Raw genomic sequence first — 26,816 nt, forward strand, 5'->3', positions numbered from 1 at the left:
ACACATACAAGGCTACAGGTCAATTATAGCTCAATAAAACTGAGGTGTGCGGGAGAGAAAGGTGCAAAAAGTGCAATAAAACAAGCTTTAGATTACTAAAGAGATTTTTCAGAAAAGCAAAGATTCTGAGTAGAAACAAATCATTCTCATTCTGTGAAATCCTTTGTTCTACCCATGTTTTATTAATCAGAATTCTTGGCACAGAAACTGCCAAGGCAACCTGGAGCAAAGGTTAATTTGTTGCAAGGTTTTTTGAAACAAAAATGTTTGGAATATTCTGTTTAGCACCAGCGTGCTGTGATAAATGACCTTTCACCAGTCTTCATATTCTTATATCACTCAGGATTCAAACACTTGTGAGAGGGCGTCCCATGGTCTAGCCTAGGTCACCTGCCCACATCAGGTGAGGGAGCAGACCCATTGACTTCCATCAGAGGCAATACCACATTTCTCCTAGACAGGGCATCATGGGAGAGGGATTAAATCCTATTGACCCGAAATGTGAAGTCACCATTCTGTCTCTTCAGTTGGTAACTTTGCTTTTTTTTTTTTTTAATTTTTGGCCACACTCTGCAGTATTTAGGACCTTACTTACCCAGACAGGAATTGAACCAAAGCCTCCCTGCATTGGAAGGCAGAGTCTTAACCACTGGACCACCGGGTAAGTCCTGATAACTTTCTGAAGTATCTTCTCCATCATTCCTCTCTTACTCATTTATCTCCCTGAAATGAAGCCTCTCTCCTTCCATTCCCAACTTTCTCACTCAAGTCACCAATGGAGCTAGCTATCAGAAACCCATTCCAATTGGATGTTTCCCAGGCCTTATCTTTCTAGATAATCTGAGTTCCCCTAAAAGTAGAACCTGAGGCAAGAATTCGAGTGTAAGTGGTTTGTTTGCAAGGAGATTCCAGGAAATACAGGTAAAGAAGTGAAGTGAGAAGGCAAGGGAAGAAAGTCAACACAGAGTGTGTTATTAAACAAGTCAGTGTGGTGTGCAACCAGAACTGAATCCTGTTCCAGGGAACTCTGGGAAGTGGTGTAGAATCTGAATCTCAGAGTTACATTGCTCAAGGGGCAAGGTAGCTGAAATAGTTGTACACCAGCTTCTGGCAACCATCAGCTGATGGCTATTTGAGGGGAAGTGGTATGCCTTAATTCCCTAGCACTTCCAGCCCTCCATGTTGATGGACAGAGCAGGTTCTGGAAACCAGAGAAAGTCCAGAATCAAAGAGATGCAGGTTCTGGCAGTTGGAAACCTGGCTGCATACACTGGTAAGAGCTGAGGAAATTCAGGCTCGGCACTGACAGCATTTATTAGACATTTCTCTCTGTTGTTTCACATTGCTGATGACCCCTCTTGAAACTCCTCCTTCACTTGGATACTGGTAATACACCACCCCACTCCTTTTCTGCCCTCTTCTCTTGCCACTTCCTCCCATTCTTCTTCATAGGTTGCTTGGCCTTTTTCCCCTATGTTTAGATGCTGGTAACAAGCCAACTGTTTCTTCTCATCCCACACAATTTCCTCATTGACCTCAACATATCCTTGACATGAAGCCCAACTGTAGACTGAGTGGTCTAGATGAATATTTCTAGCCCTGCTCTCCTTTGTAGAGTCCACATCCAACAGCTTATAAATATCTCCACTTGGATTTCCCATGAGCACCTTAACCCCAATGGGTCCAAAACTCACCTCCCCAAATCTGATCATCTTTCTAAATCTCTCTCTCCCCTGAGTGCCCTCGCTCAAAATGGCAGCACCATCTATCCAGTTTCCCAACCCACAGACCTGGGACCATCTTTCCTTCACTCTTCCCTCTCCTTACCCCTGAGCCTAATTGATCACAAAGTCTTAGCCATCCTAACCTCTAATCTCTTTTCTGTGTTCTCTATGTTTAAGCACCACAGTCTAGGTATAAAAGGGACTTCTAGATTTCTCTCCTACATTCTGTTGGCTCCATTTGGGCTCATTGCAGGCCCTGAATCTTCGTTGACTTCATTCCTGCCTCTTTGGTTTGGAAAGACCTCAGCTTCCCAGGCTCACCTCTAAGTGTTTGCTGTAGCCTTTGAGTTGAACTCATCCCCAGGATCTTGCCACTCTTGGTAGGATTCTGGATTGGTTGGGATTAAGTTTGGTTTGGGTGGACTCCGGGTGTTGGTAATGGACAGGGAGGCCTGGCGTGCTGTGGTTCATGGGGTCACAAAGAGTCAGACACGACTGAGCGACTGAACTGAACTGAAGTTTGGTTGTGAGTTATCAAAATCCAGAATAACTGGGCCTTAAATAAGCTGGAAGTATAATCATTTCTTAAATTAAACAAAAATCTCCAAAGGAAATCAGTCCAGGGCTGGTGTGATTCCCACCCCTACTCCCCCAACAACAGTGTTTCAATTTCTGCTTCTGAGGGAACCCAAATGGAAACAAAAGGATAAAAACTCACTTGGAGCATTTGACTGAGATATGCAGGTGACACCAACCGTACATCAGAAAGCAAAGAAGAACTAAAGAGCCTCTTGGTTGAAAGTGAAAGAGGAGAGTGAAAAAGTTGGCTTAAAACTCAACATTCAAAAAACTAAGATGATGGCATCCAGTCCCATCACTTCATGGCAAATAGATGGGGAAACAATGGAAACTGTTGGGAGACTTTATTTTGGGGGGCTCCAAATTCACTGCAGATGGTGACTGAAGCCATGAAATTAAAAGATGCTTGCTCCTTGGAAGAAAAGCCAAGACCAACCTAGACAGCAACCTAAAGAGCAGAGACATTACTTTGCCGACAAAGGTCTGTCTAGTCAAAGCTATGGTTGTTCCAGTAGTCATGTTCTTTTCTCCACGAAGAAAGCTGAGTGCCAAAGAATGGATGGTTTGAACTGTGGTGTTGGAGAAGACTCTTGAGAGTCCCTTGGACAGCGAGGAGTTCCAACCAGTCCATCCTAAGGAGATCAGTCCTGAATATTTATTGGAAGGACTGATGCTGAAGCTCCAAAACGTTGGCCATGTGATGCAATGAACTGACTCATTGGAAAAGCCCCTGATGCTGGGAAAGATTGAAGGTGGGAGGAGAAGGGGACAACAGAGGGCGAGATGGTTGGATGGCATCACCGACTCGATGGACGTGAGTTTGAGTGAACTCCGGGAGTTGGTGATGGACACGGAGGCCTGGTGTGCTGTGATTCATGGGGTCGTAAAGAGTCGTACATGACTGAGCAACTGAACTGAACTGACTGATAGCCAGTTAACAATGTTGTGATAGTTTCAGGTGGACAGCAAAGGGTAGTTGCTATTTTCAATGAGTAATGGAAAAGACAAAAGCAGAGCATATGTTAAAAGAAAAGAGAGACATTGTTTCTAGGAAATTCTTTGTGTTTGTGCGAGTCATCTAAGGTTGCTTATCTCAGTCATTTCAAGCAGGTTTTTAATGAGCTATTGACCAACACTCCTAAAAAGCCCCTCAAAAAGCATGTCCTGCTCTCAATGACTCATCATTAAACAAACATTCACTGAGCAGCTACCGTGTACCAGGTTGTGTGTTAGATGCTGGGGATACAGAGATGTGGAGTCAAAGGCTGCTTTGAAGCATGGTGTAAGTGGGAGAAGGTCAACAGGCAAGAGTTCCAAGGTCTGTCAAGAGGATTCTTGGAAGACCTCTCAGAAGGGCCAGGAGCATGCCAGGTTGCAGCTGGGGTGTTTGAAAGTACCCAATAGATAACTCTGGCCAACCTGAAATGTGAATAACTTACAAAGATAAAACAAAGGAAGTTGGCAGGTAGAAAGAAAAATGTTAACTTCACCCTTGATAGAGCTGATAGTGGAGAACATAGTGGCTGAGTTGGTAAAGAATCTGCCTGCAATGTAGGAGACCTGGGTTGGATCCCCGGCTTGGGAAGATCCCTGGGAGAAAGAAATGGCAACCCACTCCAATACTCTTGCCTGGAGAATTTCACGGATAGACGAGGACAGGCTGCAGTCCATGGAATTGCAAAGAGTCGGGACACAACTGTGCGACTTTCATTTGTTTTCAGTTTCATATGCCAACAAGGGAGCTTCCCAATCAGAATTAAACTGATCCACCCACCCAGCATCCAGGGACAGAGCCTGCCCCTGGAGCACTGGAAGACAAGGACTGGGGCAGCTTGTACTCAGAACGTTAGGGTTTAGACAATCCATGCCCACATATTGTCTGTATGGTATAAACAGTGTGGTGTAAATGTGTAAACATGTATGAATGAACTTTACTCCTTAAAGCTAATCCTTAGATTAATTAATCCTTAGACTAATCCTTAGAAGTGGTTAGATAGCATTTGAACCCACATTCCAGAGAAGTTTAAGCACTACAAATGTCATTATCTAAATCTATAGCCAGAGGATGTTAATAAATATGTGAGAGCTAATTTTTCATTGCTGAAATGAATGGCATTTGATATGTATATACATGTATGGCATGCCAGAAAGATTATACTGGCCTAACGGTCCTCACAGAAGTAAGGGAGCTCTCTTGGGTCTCTTCTATAAGAGACTCATTCCTTAGGGCTTTACCCTAATGACCTAATCACCTCCCAAAGGTCCCACCTCCTACTACCATCACCTTGGGAGTTAGATTTCAATACACAAATTTTCAGGGGACATAGTAGGGACAGAGGTTTGTAGTGTCATCTCTAGTTTCAACAGGTGAGCACAATTCACAGAGAAGTATTCAGTCTATAAACATTTGTTGGGCCATTAATATATCAATAGCAAATATACAGTAGTAACTATAGGTGGTAGATGGTATTTCCAAAGATAACCACCACAGTTTTCCAAGGGTAATTTTTTTTTCTGTATGCTATGTATATAGTGCCTAGAAACCAGGGGCCCCTTAAATATGTTTCTTATGTTCAGTAGATGATTAACCTGTGCATACACATTGTGTTTGTGAAGGGAATGGCAACCCACTCCAAGACTCTTGTCTGGAGAATCCCATAAACACAATGCCTGGCATGTGGTAGTTTCTCAATAAATACCCACTGAATAAATAAAGGCATAAATCTAGAAGAAGCATAAAACCCTTCTGTGCTAGCTAGCCATTGCTGCATACCAAATTACCCCAGATGTTAGCATCTTAAAACAATGATCATTTCTTATCTCACAGTTTCTGTAAGGAGTCAGGAAGCAGCGTGGCTGGGTGGTTCTGGCTCAAGGTCTCTCACAAGGTTGCAATCGAGGTGTCAGCTAGGACTACAGTCATTCAAGCTTGATGAGGCAAGAAGACCCCCTTCTAAAAATACTCACGAGGTTGTTGGCCAGAGTTGCCAATTCTTTCTCATGTTGGCTTCCTCATAGGGCTGCTCACACAGGGCAGCCGGCCTGCTCTAGAGCAGATGATCATGATGAAGCAAAAGAAAGGCCACATTGCCCTTTATGACCAAGTCTCCAGTCACCGTCACTTGGGCCTTATTCTGTTCATTAGAACCAAGTCACTAAGTTCAGCCACCACTTCAGGGAAAAGGATTATAAAATATCAGAGGATCACTGGGGACCATCCTGGAGGGCTACATACCACACCTTGGGAATTGTTAACTGACTGCAAATAGCAGCCTCCAAATGCTCAGACAAATGTGTTCTTTGCTGTGAAAGTGGTTATAAATTGTTTATCAACCTGTCTCTCGTAGTTTTGCGAACATGGTAACACTACTACCTCTTTGCTTTTCAAATGCAAAGGGCATTTCAGCAGGTAAATGGACAGTGATAACAACTACTTTTGCACTGCAAAGATTCCAGGTCGGTTCAGATAAATTGCTTTGAGTAAGTTTTGGTTACCATCCTTTTTTTAATTAAAAAAAATGTTTTTTTTGGATGCACAGTATGTGAAATTTTAGTTCCCCGACCAGGGATTGAACCCACATTCCCTGTGCTGGAAGCACAGAGTCTTAACCACTGGACTGCCAGGGAAGTCCCTGGGTTCCTATATTTGAAGCACAAGATTGTTCTCTGACTAGAATGAAAGTTCAGTTTGTACTTCTCAAGCCCATCTTCACCAATTCAGCAAAGCTAGAAACCAGTTTGAGCATTAAAAAGAAAAACTACAAATACTGATAGCCCATTTTACTTAAACTCTTAGTCTAAGATGACCTGTAAAAACAAGCAAAGTATTAGCTTGCTGCAAATGTAATTGTGGTTTCAGACCATAAATTTTAAATCATTATAAATAGATTCAAGCATATCTTTATGACTCAAAACAGGAACCATTACAATCAACAAATTTTTGCCAACAAAAAATAAGTTTGTTTATTCCTGTAGCATAAAAAATCTGTGCTTCGCAAAACCAGAAATACAGACCAATGGAACAAGACAGGAGGCAAGAATATACAATGGGGCAAAGACAACCTCTTCAATAAGCGGTGATGGAAAAACTGGACAGCTACATGTAAAAGAATGAAAGTAGAACACTTCTTAACATCATACACAAAGAGAAACTCAAAATGGAATAAAGATCTAAATGGAAGTCCAAGGACTATAAAACTCTTAGAGGAAATCATAGGCAGAACACTCGATATCAGAAATCAAAGCAAGATCCTCTATGACCCACCTCCTAGAGTAATGGAAATAAAAACAAATGTAAACAGGTGGGACCTGATTAAACTTAAAAGCTTTTCCACAGCAAATGAAACTCTAAGAAACGTGAAAAGACAACCCTCAGAACAGGAGAAAATAATAGCAAATCAAACAACTGGCAAAGGATTAATTTCCAAAATATACAAGTAGCTCATTCATACAACTCAATACCAGAAAAACCACCCAATTAAAAAATGGGGAAAAGATTTAAACAGACATTTCTCCAAATAAGACATACAGATGGCTAAGAAAGACATGAAAAGATGCTCAATATCGCTCATTATTAGAGAAACACAAATCCAAACTACAATGAAGTATCACCTACACCGGTCAGAATGGCCCTCATCAAAAAGTGTACAAACAGGAGACGGTGTGGGTAAACACTTGCACTGTTGGTGGGAATGTAAATTGATACAGTCACTACGGAAGACACATGTAACCCAATGTTCACTACAGTACAATTTGCAATAGCTAGGACATGGAAGCAACCTAGATGTCCATCAACAGATGAATGGATAAAGAAGTTGTGGTACATATACACAACGGAATATTACTAAGCCATAAAAATGAACACATCTGAGTCAGTTCCAATGAGGTGGATGAACCTAGGGCCTATTATACAGAGTGAAGTCAGAAAGAGAAAGATAAATATTGTATACTAATGCATATATACAAAATCTAGAAAGATGGTACCAAAGAATTTATTTGCAGGGCAGCAATGGAGAAACAGAGAGAACAGACTCATGGACATGGGGAGAAGGCACGAGAGAGTGAGATGTATGGCGAAAGTAACATGATAACTTACATTGCTGCTGCTAAGTCACTTCAGTCGTGTCCGACTCTGTGTGACCCCAGAGACGGCAGCCCACCAGGCTCCCTCATCCCTGGGATTCTCCAGGCAAGAACACTGGAGTGGCTTGCCATTTCCTTCTCCAATGCATGAAAGTGAAAAGTGAAAGTGAAGTCGCTCAGTCGTGTCCAACTCTTTGGGACCCCATAGACTGCAGCCTACCAGGCTCCTCCATCCATGGGATTTTCCAGGCAAGAGTACTGGAGTGGGGTGCCATTGCCTTCTCCGGATAACTTACATTACCATATGTAAAACAGATAGCCAAAGGGAATTTGCTGTATATCTCAGGGATCTCAAACAGGGTCTCTGTACCAACCTAGAGGGGTGGGATGGGGAAGGAGATGAGAGGGAGGGTCAAGAGGGAGGGGACATATGTATACTTATGGCTGATTCATACTGAGTTTTGACAGAAAACAACAAATTCTGTAAAGCAATTATTCTTCAATTAAAAAATAAAATTTAAAAATAAATGAATAATTTAAAAAAAAAATCTGTGCTTCAGGATTTGATTAAATTCTTGGAAAGCATTTTCTGCCTCCTGCTGGTTGTGGAAGCCTTTCCCCCACAAAAAGTTGTCAGGATGCTTGAAGAAGTGGTGGGCAGTTGGCAAGAGGTCAGGTGAATATGGCGGATGAGGCAAAACTTTTGCACCAACCTAATATCACTATCAGAATTTCTGATGTAAAGTGATTGGTGTTTGTCAAAGAACAAAACATGGATTTGCTTCAGGGAAGCGGGGAAAGTTTTCTTTTTTTCTCTTGGGTCTAAAACACACACACTTTCTCACACACAAAAAAATCAAAGTAAGGAAAATTAAATGCTTTTTATTAATGAATTTGCCACACAGAGATATTGGGTGAGTTAGTCAGAGGCAAAAGTGGTCTCAGGTGAATATTTTCTAGTGGGTAAACATACATAGCCATTTGGTGGGATGGAGATAGGGGCCTCTGGTCTATTTTTAGCCCATTACGTCTGCAGCCTCAGCCAGTGCCTGCACAACTGTGTTCAGTGGAAAGTCTCTTTGTGCCGAATCCAAAGCTTCAGAAGAAGCAATTAAATGTTCATGAGAAGTAAACATGGAAAAGTGGAAAAAGCAATTTTCTCCTTACAGATCATTTGAATAAAACTTGGTATCAAAGATGACTGAAGAGAAACTTTCCAGATGATGCTATGGGTGTAAACATTTTCATAGAGATTTTCCCTAAAAACAGTTTTGCACAATAGCTGCCAAACCTGTCCCAGATGTTTCACATCAGTCTTCTGAGATGGTATCTTCACTGAGGTCAGCAGAAACTCTAGCTGAATTTCCTTAAATCCTGTACCTCCAAGACCAAATGCAACTTAGGCCTTAGGAATTTTGTACCACCTTGGCCAGTTCTGTGTGGCTGGTAACCTTAGCCACCAAAAAAAAAAATGCTTTTAAATCATTTCTATGTAACAATTAGATTAAAATTTGTCCTTTGAAGTCTGCTTCCAGCTGGCATTTTGGATATCACTTAAATTGAATCTCTGCTTTTGTGCTCATATATTGGGCCACGGGGCCATGGGGCCTATTAAAGGTTTTTTTTTTAAAAAAACAAATATAATTTTAATATTGTTAAAACAGTAACACTAAAAAATGAGACTATGAGTATGCAGTGCCAAGTCAATCCAAATAGCAGTTCTGATTTAGAATGGATAATGTGTAGGATCCTAACGATAACTAGCTATTATAAACATATGTTCTATGTCAAGACAAGCTCTCAGCTACAGAATTCTAAAAATCCTAAACTCCATCTCCTAAGGTACCAGCAAGGAGGAAAGGGATTCTTAATCTGAGAGCAGAGTAGCAATGGAGTTGCTGGTTACCAGAGGAGGAATCTGAGTCATCACAGCAGGAAGGTTAGAGAAAGTGAAAGTGAAGTGGCTCAGTTGTGTCCGACTCTTTGCAACCCCATGGACTGTAGCCTATCAGGCTCCTCCGTCCATGGGACTTGCCAGGCAAGAGTGCTGGAGTGCATTGCCATTTCCTTCTCCAGGGGATCTTCCCAACCCAGGAATTGAACCCGGGTCTCCTACATTGCAGGCAGACGCTTTACTGGCTTCAGAGAACACTAACTAAATTATATTTTTAAAACTTTTTTCCCCCAGTCCTAAAATTCACCCAGGAGAAAGAGGCTGGTTTAACTGCAAAGCAGAGAAAATTGATCAGCCCGGAGGGCTGCACCTAGTCGGAGAGGTCGAATGGCATCTTGCTGATGACCTCCCCATTCTCATCGACTATGGTGTCGTAGGCCCAGCGGCGGTTGCGGCGGCAAGTGGGCCCGCACTTGGTGGAGTTACACTTGGGGCACGGGTAGAAGCAACCCATGCAGCCTTCATCAAGGCAGTCACACAGGTCAGCCTTATTGAAGGTGAGCCTGCCCTTTTTGTCATACTTGTTGACTTTGCGTTTTACAGAAACAAACTCATTCTTCTTTGCCATTTGCCCTTTCTTGATCTGCTGCCTTATTTCGGGATTAAAGTTGGCTACCCGAGGCCCAGGATTTTGAAATGACAACCGTTTTAACTGCCGATCCAACCATTTCATTTGCTTCAGTTCCTTCTCACTTGGTTTCTCAGGAGAACTCTGACGTGCAGGTCTCTCTCGCACGGAACTGCTCTTTTCTGCTTGTTCACTCATTTCTGCTCACCTGGGGACACAAACAAAATCAGCAACCATTTGTGGGAGCTCAGTCAACCATGAGGACGCTGGAGCTGGTAAAAGTCATTTCAGAATGGGCCTATTAAGTTTTTATTTCAAACCTGGCTTAAGTGGATAGGACCAAGTTTATCAACACCAACAAATCTTTGGACCAAAGTGCTTTTATCAGAGAGTATTTCCTCCTTTATTTAACCATCTCTTTTTTGTATCAAATGTTTAAATAACCATTCATGTTTGTCTAGACTAGTACTTCTCAAACATTAATGTGCATATGAATCATTTCATGATTATGATTAACTAGATTATGATTCAGTTAGGACTGGGGTGGGGCCAGAGAGTCTACCTTTCTAATGTATGCCCAGATTCTACTGATATTGCTAATTCCAAACCTGCTTTGAGTCTCAAGGGCCTAGAGCTGAACCAATAGTGATCAGGGGCAAAAATTGCTTGATCAGGGGCAAAAATAGCCTTGCTTTAATAGAAACCCAGTTATTGTTCTTTGGTGAGTGGCCCTAGGATAGAAAAACAACAGGTTTTTATGTAAGGAATCTCTTTCTCTCCACAATGCCCTACCACCACCCCCACACAAGGCAAACTCTTGACATTTCCTCCAGCTAAACAGGTTTGAACAAAGAAAATACTGTTTGAACCACTTCAGATCAATAAACATATTCCTTGTTTCTAATGACTGTAGTAAGTCATGGAAATTGGATGGGCATTTTTAGCGATTGCCTTTTCTCTTTAAAACATCAACACATTAGCTCTGCTTTATTTATTTCGCTTGACGTGACCTCCAATTCTCCTCAGGAAACACTCTACAAGCTACTTTAAGGTAATTCATCATATTGAATTAGTGATTGGTTTTTAAAAGGCTTTCTAAAGTCAGTACATTCTCAAGGTCTTTCAGTGTCATTTCTCCTCTCTCCATGTCTCACTGTCTCCCTGTGTATGTCTCTTCCCTCACCACTGCCCCCATCCCTCTGTTTCTCTCCTAATTGGCCCATGTCCTACAGACTCCACAAAGCTTCCCAAACTACTGATAATTGAAAGTAGAGAAGCAGAGGACGCCCATTTCTTTAAGGATGTTCTGCCTAGCTTCAAGAAGCAAACTGGCCAAAAGGAAGAGAGAGGATGGGGCATCAGCTGTGAGAGGATCACCATACTAGAGAAAAATTCCCTTTGCTTCTCACTGGAGAGTTTCAGGCAATTCCAGAGGACTGGCCACACTCTGTTTGATCCATACTACTAATTTCACACAACAGGTTCCTTTTAGGTCTTCCTCGTCACTTGAATGATGTAGTGTCTACAGAGAGGGAAAAGCAAATGATTCCCCTGAATCTGTCTCTTTAATTGGATTTATTTGCCAGGATCTTGTTGAGTAAATACCCAGGACAGAAATAATACAGTTTCATAATTTCTATCTGCTGCTACTGCTAAGTCGCTTCAGTCTCTGTGCAACCCCATAGATGGCAGCCCACCAGGCTCCCCCGTCCCTGGGATTCTCCAGGCAAGAACACTGGAGTGGGTTGCCATTTCCTTCTCCAATGCGTGAAAGTGAAGTCACTCAGTCGTGTCCGACTCCTAGTGACCCCATGGACTGCAGCCCACCAGGCCCCTCCATCCATTGGATTTTTCAGGCAAGAGTACTGGAGGGGGTTGCCATTGCGTAATTTCTATCTAAGTTACTCCAATGTCTTGGCAGGTCTGGAACATTTAGTTGTTTTGTTACTCTTATTCTTTGAGTTGTGATTTCATAGTTGACTACTTACCTTACTTTTTTGGGGGGGAAAAAGGGTAGCAGCTACCTTTCTGATGCATTACCCTAGGCAGAGGAGCCTCAGGCATCACACTGCCAGGGATCAGACACTAGCACTGTCTTCACCACTAACTATCTGACTTTAACTTCAGATGACTTCAGTTGCTTAACCTCAGTTTCCTCATCTAAAAATGGGGATACTAATAGTAGCTTCTCAATTGGTATGCCCTAAATTAGGTGCAGTGAGAACTTCAAAGATGATATAAGACCAGGTTTCTGCCTGCAAAGCTTTGGCAATCTCCACTGGAGAGATCAAGTGTCTGCAGCTCACTGCAAGGACAGGGAAAGGTGCTCCAGTTCAGATTCAGAGAACCCTATGGAGGGTGGGGGTGGGGGTGGGGTTCGTAATAATCAAATATCAATAGAGGCATTCCTATTTAGAACTAAGCTTTATATCTTTTTTCTGCACCCCCCCCCCAGTTTAGTGAGGTCCTCAGTCACTCATTTGTGTCCAACTGTTTGCAACCCCATGGACTATAGCCCTCCAGGCTCCTGTGTCCATTTTCCAGGCAAGAATATTGGAGTGGGTTGCCATTCCCTTCTCCAGAACTAAGCTTTACATCTTAAAAAATTCCAGTTCATCCCCATAATGGTAAAAAAAAGTGAGTGTGTGTGTGTGTTTATGTGCAAATTTGCCACCATAATTCAGTCTAAAGCCACTATTTTTTTTCATTCATTCAACAAATATTGATCTGAAGTCTATCATATATGCTAGGAATTGTGCCCTATTTATTGCAGTCACAATTGCACACGCAAATCCAGAGTCCTTCAAGCAGTGGCCTTTACAAAAATGAATCCTACTAGTCCTGTCCGACTCTGTGCAACCCCATAGACGGCAGCCCGCCAGGCTTTGCCATCCCTGGGATTCTCCAGGCAAAAACACTGGAGTGGGTTGCCATTTCCTTCTCCAATGCAAGAAAGTGAAAAGTGAAAGTGAAGTCGCTCAGTCGTGTCCAACCCTTCGAGACACCATGGACTGCAGCCTACCAGGCTCCTCCATCCATGGGATTCTCCAGGTAAGAGTAGTGGAGTCGGGTGCCATTGCCTCCTCTGAACATGATACTAACAGGATATAAATCAAGTACAGTCCAAAACCAAGTTACTGAAGGACACAAAAGAAAATGTGAAAAAACAATGGCAAGAGCTTGATGGCCTGGTGAAAAGAACATTTTGTGATTATTTTAAGCACTTTACTCATTCATATCACATGACAAATTCCATATTTATGTGTGTAATGATTTTTATTATTTAATTTTACTAAACAAAAGGATGATCTGAGACATTTTCTACCAAGATATTTGTATGATTCACCATCTATTCTGCTTTTTCATTCCTATGCCCCAAAATTATCCTCAGTATGAATAGGTTGAAACCACTTATGCCTTTCGGCATACATACCTGGTCTTCTTACATGGAATGGTTGCCCTGATTTTGATACGACTCTCTCTCATACTTCAATAAACCCTTTCCTTACATATTCTCTCGTAACAAAGACCTGCTCTAAGTTGCTTACAATGTAACCACTGCCATCATTTACTTTACCTTTGCAATTATTTCTATCATCATGATATGATATATGACAATGTGTTTGTGTATAGGGAGGAAGCAAAGCTTCTCTCACATGTGCAACTAGAAATAGTGACTTACAAATATGCATCTGAAACACAAAGAATAGAGATGAACTTCATGTATTTGAGATCCTCCTTCAGAGACCTATCTCCTCTTCTACTCAGTTAATCAAATGCAGATAACTTCATGGACCCAGATACCTAGAGCAATACAGAGGTGGGGGTAAAGAAGTGAGGACATCAGAGCAGCTGAGAGTTTCTAGGAAGTCTTGAGTATGCAAATTCAGATTTCACCTTGGCCTGGAAATATGCCAAGCACATTGGTAGAAGTCTGAAGATGTGATATGCCTGAGGATTGTGGGGAGAGATATGGTGTATATTCTCATAAGATCACACGTGTCAGATACATTAAAAAAATATAGAAACAAAAATGAATAAATTGGAGTAAAAATCTTTCACTCTTCAATTTAGCAAAATATCTGTGTAGGCCAATTTTAAGGCACAGTATTTGGTTTAGAAACAGGCATCAAGACTCTGGTGGAGAAACTCAAAGTTTAGTTATGAATAGCTGTGAACCAAACACAAAACTGATTCTCAATAAAAGAAAATAGAATCAGGTTACAATGAGACCTTTTACTACAGGACCACTATAATAGCTCAATTTGCTGGATACTGCAAGTAAAATCACCAGGCAGCTGAACAGATGTGGCCATTTTATGTTCAGCTGTAGCACACTCAAGACTTCTCTGGTAACTCAGACGGTAAAGCGTCTGCCTACAATGCGGGAGACCCGGGTTCAATCCCTGGGTCGGGAAGATCTCCTGGAGAAGAGAATGGCAACCCACTCCAGTATTCTTGCCTCCCCCGCCCCCCACCCAAAAAAGGGGCTCAAAGAAACATTGGGCTTCCCTGGTGGCTCAGAGGTTAAAGCATCTGCCTGCAATGCGGGAGACCCAGGTTCGATCCCTGGGTCGGGAAGATCCCCTGGAGAAGGAAATGGCAACCCACTGCAGTATTCTTGCCTGGAGAATCCCATGGACAGAGGAGCCTGGTGGGCTACAGTCCACGGGTTTGCAAAGAGTCGGATACAACTCAGCAACTTCACTTTCTATACCACACTCAACTTTTGACATGAGATATGTTTGTGAACCAGAATTGTTAGCTTAAACCCCAGGGCCTCTTAAACCGTTGACCTCTCTCAAAAATGTTGGGAGGATATGTTGAGGCAAACAGTTTAGGGAGATTCAAAATAGAAATAAATGCTCGGTGAATGCATTTGAATCTGACATTCCAATCCTGTTGGTCAGGAAAGATCTTGGTATTTTCACAGGGAAATATTTTTTCTGTTGAAATCACTTTGAAGGTAACATTATTTTCTTCTTGTCACTCAACTATTTATTTACTTTTCATAAAATAAAGTGAAAAAACTCTGAGCCCAACCACATAAAAGTCTTATCTTTCTTACCATAGTTCTGTTAGTCCTTAAATGTCATGGTGCTGAAAATATCCTTTTTGTGTTTCTTTTCTGGATTGTTCTCCCTCTGAGCAATGGTTACCAGAATCTTTTAGAATGACATGTATTTGCTAATTGAATTAAAGGTGAGATAACGGAAGACTTTTTTTTCCCCAACTATCTGGGTGATATTCTTAATCTGGAAAACAGATGTTTCAACATCTTTCTGCATCTTTGTGTTCATGATTACAGTAAGCTTTCAGAATATTCCAAATGATTCCAATTCACTTTCCACATAGTTGGAAGCAGGAATCCGTTAAGATGAACCCCTTTACACTTACATGTAATAATAGGAGGTGAAAGAAGGTAGAAAAGGGAGGGAGGAGTCCATTAGACTTGTTCTTGGTTGATGTTTTTCATACTTCTCTCAGCTCTCAAAACTCTCTTTTTGTTTAATTCACTTATTGAAGCAGTTGATGCTTTTTATTATCCCACGCACACAGATTAAAAATATTAAAATATACTTACTAAGTGGAAGATGAAAGATAATCCTTATTTAGGTGGTTACACTACTTTCACCGAAGACAGTCCTTTTACCTAAAACACCATCAAAAGGCAGTTTATCATCTATTCATTAGGGGGAAAATGTGTTAAATGTAACACACGAATAAAATCTCCTGTCCTTCCCAATAATTGTGTCTCTTAATTTGCATCTTTCATCTAAAAATGTTTATACAAGTTTTGTAGGCCATTGGTATTTGAGAAAATGGGAGGAAAATGGTAATTACTGAAATAGTATTAATGAAAAATAGTTTCAAATGTTCAAATTATGTTAAAAAAAAAAAGCGAAGGGGGGCAAAAGAAATCTTATTACAGTAGTACCCTGGCTGAAAGTTTCAACAAATTTAGTCTTTTAAAAATCCTTCAGTAATAGTAATAATGAAAGAGATCCTTTTCGTTTAACAGTGAGAATGATTAATTTGGCATTAGAAAAATATCACATTTTCCATAACTGATACTGGGAATCAAAGATGTATGGGAACTTTGTCTATATTTGAGGTTATACAAAAGCCTTGGTGTATACAGAAGTGGAAATTCTTAGGTCCTGCACCCAGAAATTCCAATTCAATAAGTCTGGGGGGTTGCCTGTGACTCTGCCTTTTTAACAAACAGCCCTGTGATTCTGATGTTGGTTGTCCAGGGACCACACCCGGAGAAGGGTGGTTGTGTAACCCTTCTGAGATTGTAAAAGAGCCCAGCTCTGCCTGCCATCGTCTACTCACACAGTCGTTGCTAAATATCCTTCAACAAAGATCTTTAGGGAGATGACTTTCATACAGTTTGATCTCTTGAGATATATTCTGAGTGATCTTCAGTTATGACAGTTAAACACCTTTGACTACACTCCTCCTGAAATTAGTGAATATATGAGGGAGTATCTGGTAACTGTCTACAACCATACTACGTATTTAGCCAGAACCCTCTGGTTAAATAGAGGTGGCGCTGCCTATTCACCTAGATTTGAAATACAAATGAAATATTAGAATTGAAATGAAGGACTCTTAGCCTACCACCATTATATACTGAGGTGTTCCCTGGTGGCTCAGAGGTTAAAGTGTCTGCCTGCAATGCAGGAGACCCGGGTTGGATCCCTGGGCCGGGAAGATCCCCTGGAGAAGGAAATCAAAACCCACTCCAGTACTCTTGCCTGGAGAATCTCATGGACAGAGGAGCCTGGTAGGATACAGTTCACGGGGTCGCAAAGAGTTGGGACGCGACTGAGCCACTTCCCTTTATTATATACTGGAGAAGAGATGTCATTTGGAGCAAATCATAAGAGACAGCGCCCATACATTAAAAAGTTGTTGAAAGGGTAAAGAGAAGGGGTTGAATTTAGACAAAGATCTGGTTATTTTGACACCTGGTATATAGTATAGTCTGTTTTGCTGAATTTCACCAGCTCTTGCTTCTGTTTGTCTTCCTAAATAAAATTAGATGTGTTCCTGCAAGCAGAATGTAAGAAGGCTTCTGGTGAATTCTAGACTGTCTCTGAGTAGTGTGTCCCTCATCACAAATACCTGGAGTGGGGGAGGATCCAGAAAGTTGCCACGCCCACAGAACTGCTTTTCTGTGCCTGCAACGAGTGCTGGACCAGTTCTACAAAGGAGGCCAGCCAAGCACTTACAAATGAGGCACAAGGTCGAGTTCCTAAGGGATCCAACTATTTATTTCTTCCCTCCTTACCCACCCTTCTTGTCTCCTCTGTTGACACTCTGCAGAAGGGAAGTGTGGAAGAATGTATTATTTGTTCATAATTTTTCCTTCTATTCTCTGACACATATGAACAGACCTCAGTCTGATTCATAGCCTTAAGCAGAGCTGCCATAAGTGACCCACAGACACGTGAGTAAGAACATCAGTGGTATCTTAGTCAACCACTAAGATTTAGGGGTGGGGTGTTTGCTATGCAACAGGATCATAGCCTTAGCCAAATAACACATGAGGGTAACTGCCATTTACTTGGGACTCACTCCTTGCCAAGCACCACTAACATTAGCTCCTTTACTCTACAAAATTTCCTTCTGAGATCTGCTATTGCTTCCATCTTTCATGAAACATCTGCTCAGAGAAGGCAAGGACTCATAGCTAACAAGTGGCTGAGCCAGAAACTCAAATTCACGTGTACCCACGTTCAAATATTGCATTGGCCAAAAAGTTCATTTGGGTTGCTTGTGATAGTTCATGGAAAAACCAGAGTGAACTTTTTGGCCAACCCAATACAATGATTGTTCCATGGCTTTTTCCTATTTTTCCTGCAGTTGAAACCACAGGTGATAGCAACAACCACCACATAAAGCACAATTTCACTCTTTTATGAAGGGCACTTTCCTGGGTCTTTTTTCAATCCAATTCCTGATTGGGATACTTAAGTTCTGTTTCGTTCTGCTCTAGATTGAATCATAGCCCATGAGATTGGAAATGGTAAGTCTTCAGTTCAGAAAGTATTGTGCTTTAGAAACCACAGGAAGGCTTAACATAGATTGGAATATTCTGAGGTGATAGGTAGGAGAGAAAATGTACCAGATAAAAACCAGTTGAGCCAGTGTTTTGAGCTTTTCTTGACTAAACCAGACAGGCTCCACAGAAACTACTCAGGATCCTCGCTGTGACCCCACTGCAAGAGACAAGCATTCAGACAGCAGCGCCAGGATTGTTGCAGTGGCACTCAGAAGGAAATATTTCCCGTCTCTGGCTGCCCATTGGAATCACTTGGAGACCTTGAGAAAAAAAAAATCTGGGCCCTGATGACAAAGAAACTCAGTCGACATTTCTGGGTTAGAAGCTGAGCATTTTTTTTTTTTTTCGGGTGGGGGAAATTTGAGTTTTTTAAAGTTCCCCAGGTAATTTTATTTTCTTTGACCACACTGAGTAGTGTGTGGGATACTAGTTCCCAGATGAGGGAACAAACACTGGTCACTCCCCTACACCTGTCTGCAGTGGAAGCGTAGAGTCCCAACCATTGGACCACCAGGGAATTCCCCCCATGTGACTCTAATAGGCAACCAGAGTTGGGACCCACCTAAGCTACACTGGGGGAGCAGGCAATGGCAACCCAGTCCAGTACTCTTGCCTGGAAAATCCCATGGACAGAGGAGCCTGGTAGGCTGCAGTCCATGGGGTCGCAAAGGGTCGGACACGACTGAGCAACTTCACTTTCACTTTTCACTTTCATGCATTGGAGAAGGAAATGGCAAGCCACTCCAGTGTTCTTGCCTGGAGAATCCCAGGGATGGTGGAGCCTGGTGTGCTGCTGTCTATGGGGTCTCACAGGGTCGGACACGACTGAAGTGACTTAGTAGCAGCAAGCTTCACTGGTGGCTCAGAGGGTAAAAATTCTGCCTGTGATGCTAGAGACCTGGGTTGAATCCCTAGGCTGAAAAGATCCCCTGGAGGAGAGTGTGGTAACCCACTCCAGTATTCTTGCCTGGAGAATTCCATGGACAGAGGAGACTGGTGGGCTACAGTCCACGGGGTGGCAAAGAGACAAGACGGAGTGACTCAACAACAACAACAAAAGCTAGAAGATGGACACAAAAAATGTATTTGCTGATTTGCTGATATTTAACATTAAAAGCCAATTCTAGCCAATGACTCACTCATGGAGACTGCAGTGTCAGCTCTGCATGTCTTTGGACTTCTTACCTACTCTCCCGTGATCATGCTTTACCATTTCTCTTTCCTCCATGGAATATTTACTGAATCTATAGTTATTTACTGAAATCCACATCTATGTTAATTCCTAAAGTGGTGTTTGCCAAGGGCTAGACTGTAAAACTGCAGCCATGAAATTAAAAGACGCTTACTCCTTGGAAGGAAAGTTATGACCAACCTAGATAGCATATTAAAAAGCAGAGACATTACTTTGTCAACAAAGGTTTGTCTAGTCAAGGCTATGGTTTTTCCTATGGTCATGTATGGATGTGAGAGTTGGACTGTGAAGAAGGCTGAGTGCCGAAGAATTGATGCTTTTGAACTGTGGTGTTGGAGAAGACCCTTGAGAGTCCCTTGGACTACAAGGAGATCCAACCAGTCCATTCTGAAGGAGATCAGCCCTGGGATTTCTTTGGAAGGAATGATGCTAAATCTGAAACTCCAGTACTTTGGCCACCTCATGCGAAGAGTTGACTCATTGGAAAAGACTCTGATGCTTGGAGGGATTGGGGGCAAGAGGAGAAGGGGACGACAGAGGATGAGATGGCTGGATGGCATCACTGACTCGATGGACGTGAGTCTCAGTGAACTCTGGGAGTTGGTGATGGACAGGGAGGCCTGGCGTGCTGCGATTCATGGGGTCACAAAGAATCGGACAGGACTGAGCGACTGATCTGATCCGATCTGATCTGAGATTGTAAAAGTTTATAGAGTTTGTAAAGAATTCACTAAACTCTCATATGCTAACTTAAAGAGGAGAGATGTCAGTGGCTTCATTGGCCAAATAAATAAAGCCCAGACTGTCATTTATAGTGATTGTATACATGGTTCATACTCTCCTATGAATATTTTGGAGCACTGACATTCTAGTTTAATTTGCACATACAAGTTCCCAAGGATTAGCTGTGACTGGCATAGCCCGAGATTCAGACATGCATGCTATCTTGCTCCTGCATACAGAGACCTCTTGTGGCACTTATCTGACTGCCTCCCAGGATATGTGGGAAACGTTCTATTTCTTTTACAGTAAGATACACGACTCTCTTACAGCGCTGGTGGCAACTGATTTTTTTCGATGCATTTGAATGAAAATAATATCTAAGATTTATGGAGTATTGTCTATATGCCAGGCACTAATCTTAGTGTTCTACACGCATTAACTCATTTAATCCTTAACTCTATGAGGTAGATGATCTAGTTATTGTCCTCATTTTACAGAAGAAAAAAACTGAGGCACAGAAAACTTAAGTAAGGTGTCAAAGATCACACACCTATTAAAGGATGAAGCAGGAATTTGAACCCAGAAAGTCTAGTTCCAGAATCTGGATTTTGAGCCATTAGAAATACCACATCCCTTAGTAGGTAGGGGACTGATCTGAGTACATTTTAGGAGAGGCTGTAGAGCAACCAGTAGTCTCCTCAATGCTAGTGGAAGTGCAAACTGGTACAAGCACAAAGAAACTGTTTGCTAACAGTTGATACCTACTAAAGCTGAACACCTGCTTACCCTAAGACCCAGTAATCCCTGGGCACATATCCCAAAGCAGTGCATACGTGTGTTGATGAAAGGACATGAATTTGGGTGTTTGCAACAGCACTGAACTGGAAACTACCCAAAGGTCCATCAACAGGAAGCGGATAAACACGTTCTAGTGTATTTATACCACTGTGCAGCAATGAGAAGAAACAATGTATCACTACACAGAGTAATAAGGAAGGCTCTCACAAACAGGTCCATCAACAGGAAAGCGGATAAACACATTCTAGTGTATTTATACTGCTGTGCAGCAATGAGAAGAAACAATGTATCACTACACAGAGTAATAAGGAAGGCTCTCACAAACAGAATGCGGACTGAGAGAAGTCAGGAAAAAAGAGCACAGGCTATATGTTTCTATTTATGTAAAGTACAGAGGCAGGTAAAAGGAATCTCTGCTATTAGGGGTCAGGCTATTGGTTACCCCAAGGGGGAGAAGCTGTGTCTGGAATGAGTATTTGGGGGAGGGGGCTTCTGGGGTTGTGGGTAAAGATTTATTTACTTATTTGCGCTATGTGGCTTGTGGGATCTAGTTCCCAGACCAGGGATTGAAACCGTGCCCCCTGCAGTAGAGACATGGAGTCCTAACCACTGGACTGCTAGGGAAATCCCAAGTCCTCTTTATTGATCTGGTTATTGGCCACAGCATGTTTAAAGTTCTGAAAGTTCAGTGAGCTTTACATTTAGGTTACATGCACTCTTCTGTATGTACACTACCTATCAATAAAAAATTTGCAAGGGTACTACTTGTGATCAAATATTACCTAGGAGATTTCATTAAATACTTTCAAATAAACAATGCATATTTAAAGAAAGTAGTCATTCCAGGCAATCAAAGAGTAAGTTTCTGCTATCTCTAGTTCTTCCCCCACTTTCCTGCTTTTCATCACAAATGCCAACCTGATGATTTACTAATAATAAGAGGAAATGACCAACTGGGTCAGGTATCGGGAACGGGTTCTGTGTGCTTGCCTCCAGACAGGAGTTCAAAGGCAGGGTAACTAATGAGAGCTGTACGAAGGTATGGTTGGTAAGGGGGCTTCCCTGGTGGCTCAGACGGTAAAGCATCTGCCTGCAGTGCGGGAGATCCGGGTTTGATTCCTGGGCCAGGAAGATCCCCTGGAGAAGGAAATGGCAATCCACTCCAGCACTCTTGCTTGGAAAATCCCATGGACGGAGGAGCCTGATAGGCTACAGTCCATGGGTCACAAAGAATCGGACACGACTGAGCGACTTCAGTTGGTAGGAGGTATCAAACAAAGGGTCCCTGGCTCACTCCCTTTGCATCTCCTGGAGCGCTCCTGAGGGTGTGGAAATAGCTTTCTTTTGTAGAAATCTGCAAGAATGAGGAAACTGAGGTCTCCGCTAAGAAGTGACTGACTCCACATGACACTCTGCCTAACGGCAATCCCCTCTGAGGAGAGAGTCACTGGGAGCAGGTGGACCAGCTCACAGTAGGAATTCTCACTACTCCTGCTCACCTGTGTAAGCAACTCATCAGCCACCCCTTTATATTTGAGGGGTAGAGCCCAATCCACCATGGCCTGTTTATCCCACTTCTGCCTTGGAGAGAAAGACTTCATTAACTGTCACAAAGGCAATGCTTTACCAGTCAAAGCACTACCTTCTGTTTGCCTAAAAAGTATGCCTACAAAAACCTTTTATCACTATAGATGCTGTCAGCCAAGTTCTTTCTGGTAAATTCTACAGCGAAGGACTTTTGATTCTAGCTCAAAAATTATCATCAAAACAGCCACAAAATTCACCTCTATTATCAGGCAAGACATGAACCTGGCCATCTTACCAGGTTTTCTTTTTCTTCCTCTGTGCACTGCACAGAATTATGGATAATTAAATATAACATAACTTTGGCAAATACTTTTCTTAGAATTCTGCTGATTATTCTCAGGGAGAAAGTCGTATGTAAAGAAACTAGGTTGACTTAATTACTAAGTTTATTCATCAATCATTTAGTGAATTTGCTCTAGGTCTTATTTCCAGTTGCATTTTAAATTTCAATCTATTTTCAGAATCAGATTTATTCCCCCCTCCCTCTCCTCATCACCTCTCCCACCACAGAAGCCATGCTGGGATTACCCTTAGTCCCACTAAGCCCTTGTGGGAAAGAAAGACTTCCAGTGAGAAGCAATAAGGGAGGGTGGGAGCGGGAGAGGTGTTGGACTCTTTGGGACCCCATGGACTGTAGCCAGCCATGCTCCTCTGCTTATGGCATTTCCCAGGCAAGAATACTGGAGTGGGTTACCATTTCCTTCTCTAGGAGACCTTTCCAAGCCAGGGATTGAACCTGTGTCTCTTGCATCTCCTGCATTGGCAGGCAGGTTCTTTACCACTGAGCCACAAGGGAAGCCCGTCCTGGCCTTACCTGAGTTGATTTAAGGTCCCTTTCATCTGAGAGGCAAAAGAGGAAAGATCTCTGGATAGAGGGGTGACCGAAGACAAATTCTTAACCTGGTGTCTGCCCTGGGCCTCATCTGATGCGAGTTCTGTGGCCTCCTAGAGGGAGGGGTCAGTGCCTAATGGCGGAAGGTGCTCTGTTCATCAGAGGTTCTGACATGTTGGGCCCAAGAAAGGGTTATGTGATTATTGTGCAGAGGAGATACAACATGAAAAGAAAATTTCTCAAGATAAAGTAAAAAAGGGCGAGAAGGGTTATGCTCCCCAGACCTACTCTTCCTGAGACCATCACATAACACTGGGGCTTCTGCTGCTGCTGGTAAGTCGCTTCAGTCGTGTCCGACTCTGTGCGGCCCCAGAGACGGCAGCCCACCAGGCACCCCCGTCCCTGGGATTCTCCAGGCAAGAACACTGGAGTGGGTTGCCATTTCCTTGTCCAATGCATGCAAGTGAAAAGTGAAAGAGAAGTCGCTCAGTCATGTCCGACTCTTAGCGACCCCTTGGAGTGCAGCCTACCAGGCTCCTCCTACTGGGGCTATAGGACCTTAAAGAGAGTGCTGGGGAATGGCAAGTCATAGAAGAGAAATAGGTGCCTACCTGGCAACCACGAAGTAGCAATAGGTACGTGACAACAAACACAGCTCAGAAGAACATGGGCAAGCGTTTTCCTAACTCCCTGTAAGATACTTGCCCTGTGAAGTCCCATGGGCATCGAGCAATTTCTAGTGGCAGTAGGAAGATCGAGCCACTCAAAATGGCTGTGTTCTTGCTCTCTGTCTCTCCTCTGTCTGCCTAGTGCCTACTTCACCTACACCCTACCAGCAGGACTAATCTTCCCACCTCCTTGCCCCACGGCCCAGCTAACTACAGCTTACCAAACGGCTGATGAGGAATCGGCACCTCAACTGGTTTCCGCGATCAGCTGTTTCTGCGCAACGGTAGACTTGGTGCCCAGGAGTATGGGTTCTTATGTGCGCATGCGTGCGCGGTGAGTGCGCGCTTGTGTGCGTGTGTGTTGTGTGCGCATGCGTACTCTCGTGGACGTCCGCGTGCATCTGTGGGTGCCCGAATGCGTGCATGGGTGTGTGTCTACGTATGTGCTTGCGTGCGTGTGTGCATGTGTGCGTTCGTGGCAGCGTGCGTGTCTGCGTGGCTGCGTGTTTGGCCTCCTACGTGTGTAAGCGGGTGCCTGAGTGCTTGCATGCATGGGCGACTGGGTTCGTGGGTGCCTGCGTGCTTGCACACGTACATGTTCAGCCATGTCCCAGTCTTTGACTGTAGCCTGCCAGGCATTCTCCAGCCGAGCATAGCCATTTCCTTCTCCAGGGCGTCTGCCTGGCAGGAATCACCTGAGGTCAATTCCCATACAATTGGTAATCCTGGCTTCCCCAGCCCCCAGCAGTGAAACCTGCCAACGTGTCCGTCCTGCCTGCTTGCTCCAGCGTTGCACACGATGGGATGTTGTTCCAGGACCTTGCTTGAGACAGGCAGGGTCCTCCATCAGGTAAACCATGATGTCTTCGTCTCTGTCGCTGACTTAGGGCCTTTTCTTTGGTCGTGAAACTGGGCAAGTGAGGCCTTGCTGCCTGTGGGATGCAGCAGAACAGTAGTCTTGGGCTAGGAATCCTTAATTTAGGCATAAATGTGTGTGTGTTTAAAATTTTATTTAGTTAGCTTTTGGTCGTGCTGGATTTTTGTTGCTGCTCAGGGGCTTTCTCTAGCTGGGGAGAGCCGGGGCTTCTCCTTGCAGTGGCTTCTCTCGCGGAGCACTGGCTCTAGGGCACGTGGGCTGAGTAGTTGTGGTTCACCGGCTTAGTTGCTCCAGGGCAAACGGACAGGGAGGGATTGAACCAGTGTCCCTGCATTGGCAGATGCATTCTTTTCCACTACGTCACCAGAGAAGTCCAGTTTGAGCATAAAAATGTGACATCATTCATTCCCAAACTGCTAAGATCTGGGAATATTTTAATTATTGCACAGTAGGGTGTGTTGCCCAATCTCCTTGCAGAAGATTATACAGATGGTGTTTTGTCAAACTACTTCCATTATATTAAGGTGCTCTGTGGAAAGAATATTCACTAATCAGAACAGTTTGAGAATACTGGATTAAATAACATTAAGTAGAGTCTTTACTGAAAACCTCATGTCATTAATGTGCTAATGGGGCAGTGACTCCTTGTGTGAATCAGGATATGCTAGGTTATGCTGCAACAAAAATTGACTCTAAAATTTCAGTGGCGTATATCAGCAAAGGTTTATTTCACTAGTCCTGCCACACATCATCTTCTCTTTGGGACCTAGGCTGAAGCAACAGACTATTTGTCATTTGTTAGTATTCAAGAGAAATTTATCTTTATTTTTACAGAGAATAAAGTGCACAGGTCTTATGATTTTCTGTGTAGATGTGCAGGGAAGTTAGTGCCTGTGGGACAAACTCTGATCAGTGTAGAGACAGGAGACAGCAGGGAGTCAGCAGCTAAGTTCCCTATGCGTTCCCTCTCTGATGGGCTGTAATGGGGCACAGTCCTTTCTTTTCATCTTGGTACCAGGTGGACACACCTGAGAGAAGCAGCTGTTTCTCTCATAGAGTTTGATGGAAAGTTTGTTGGGAAGCAGTGGCCAGTATCACAGGACATCATCTTATATTTGAATATTGATTCATTTATTTGGCTGCTCGGAGTCTTCGTTGTGGCACATGGGATCTTTAGTTGTGGCGTGTGAACTCTTCTTTGAGGCATGTAGGATCTAGTTCCCAGACCAGGGACTGAACCCAGGCCCCCTGCTTTGGGAGTGTGGAGTCTTAGCCACTGGACCACCAGGGAAGTCCCTCACCTTGTATTTGATCCATGGATTATACCTCCCATGAAAGCTTGAGCATTTAAACCTTTCTTCAGGCTCTGTTTTCCAGGGAACCCAGGATAACACAGTGTGGGAAAATATCAGGGCTTTCTGGTCTCATAGACCAGTGGAATTGTGCTATGTTAGGCCTCCTTGGTATTTCTCCATCTCACAAAGTACACACTCAGCTTTGCACATGCTGTTTCTCTATATGGAACATTCTTCTTTCAGACATATGCATGGTTTATTCCCTCACCTCCTTCAGGTCGTTGTCCAAATATTGCCTACTTACTGAGACCATCCCTTCTCTCCTATTTAAATTTGCACACATGTACTGCACTGTATTCCTTCACCCCTCCCCATTTATTTTATTTATTGTTATCTCTAGAATAATAGCTCTATATTATATCTCATCATTCTTGTTAAGCTCCATGAGAGGAAGAACATTCAATAAGTATTTGTGGGGCAGCTGGATGGATGGATCGGTGATGGATGAATGGATGGATAGAGTGATGGATAAATAGATGAACAGATGGAGCAGTTGGTGATAAGGAGCTGTTCTTTTTCATGGTTCAGGATCTCTGTAAACATGGTATAAAAAAAACTCCAAATGAACTTCAGTTTGAGGATTCATGGGCAGTTCAGTAAAGAACTGTTGAATCAAAGTGTGCTGAATGTTTTCTTCAGTTACTCCCATCAATGGTTGAGCTGATCAATTTTGGAAGGCATCCTAGTATGCCTTCCAAACAGTCTCATTAGGTTGTTTGAAACTATTGATGTCAGGATATAACACTCTTATCCCTCCTTTTTCATTGTTAGTTAATGGATTAAACGTCCACTATAGCAGGGTT

At 43.0% G+C, this 26,816-nt stretch overlaps 1 protein-coding gene across 1 annotated transcript; it reads right to left on the reverse strand.

Annotated features, from left to right (window-relative positions):
• Positions 1-9,649: 9,649 nt before the first annotated feature.
• Positions 9,650-24,125, reverse strand: LOC129641173 (ARL14 effector protein-like). The gene is made up of 3 exons (XM_055565960.1): positions 24,003-24,125; positions 15,492-15,560; positions 9,650-10,115 (listed from the first exon to the last, which is right to left on the reverse strand). The coding sequence occupies exon 3, from the start codon at positions 10,103-10,105 to the stop codon at positions 9,650-9,652; it is 456 nt and encodes a 151-aa protein (XP_055421935.1). The 5' UTR covers positions 10,106-10,115; positions 15,492-15,560; positions 24,003-24,125.
• Positions 24,126-26,816: the final 2,691 nt, after the last annotated feature.

This window comes from Bubalus kerabau, unplaced genomic scaffold (assembly GCF_029407905.1).
Source record: "Bubalus kerabau isolate K-KA32 ecotype Philippines breed swamp buffalo unplaced genomic scaffold, PCC_UOA_SB_1v2 scaffold_94, whole genome shotgun sequence".
NCBI classification, from domain to species: domain Eukaryota; kingdom Metazoa; phylum Chordata; class Mammalia; order Artiodactyla; family Bovidae; genus Bubalus; species Bubalus kerabau.

Bases quoted from the DNA above. Each gene is read 5' to 3' on its own strand.
- LOC129641173 (XM_055565960.1), bottom strand. From the start codon at position 10,105: ATGAGTGAACAAGCAGAAAAGAGCAGTTCCGTGCGAGAGAGACCTGCA.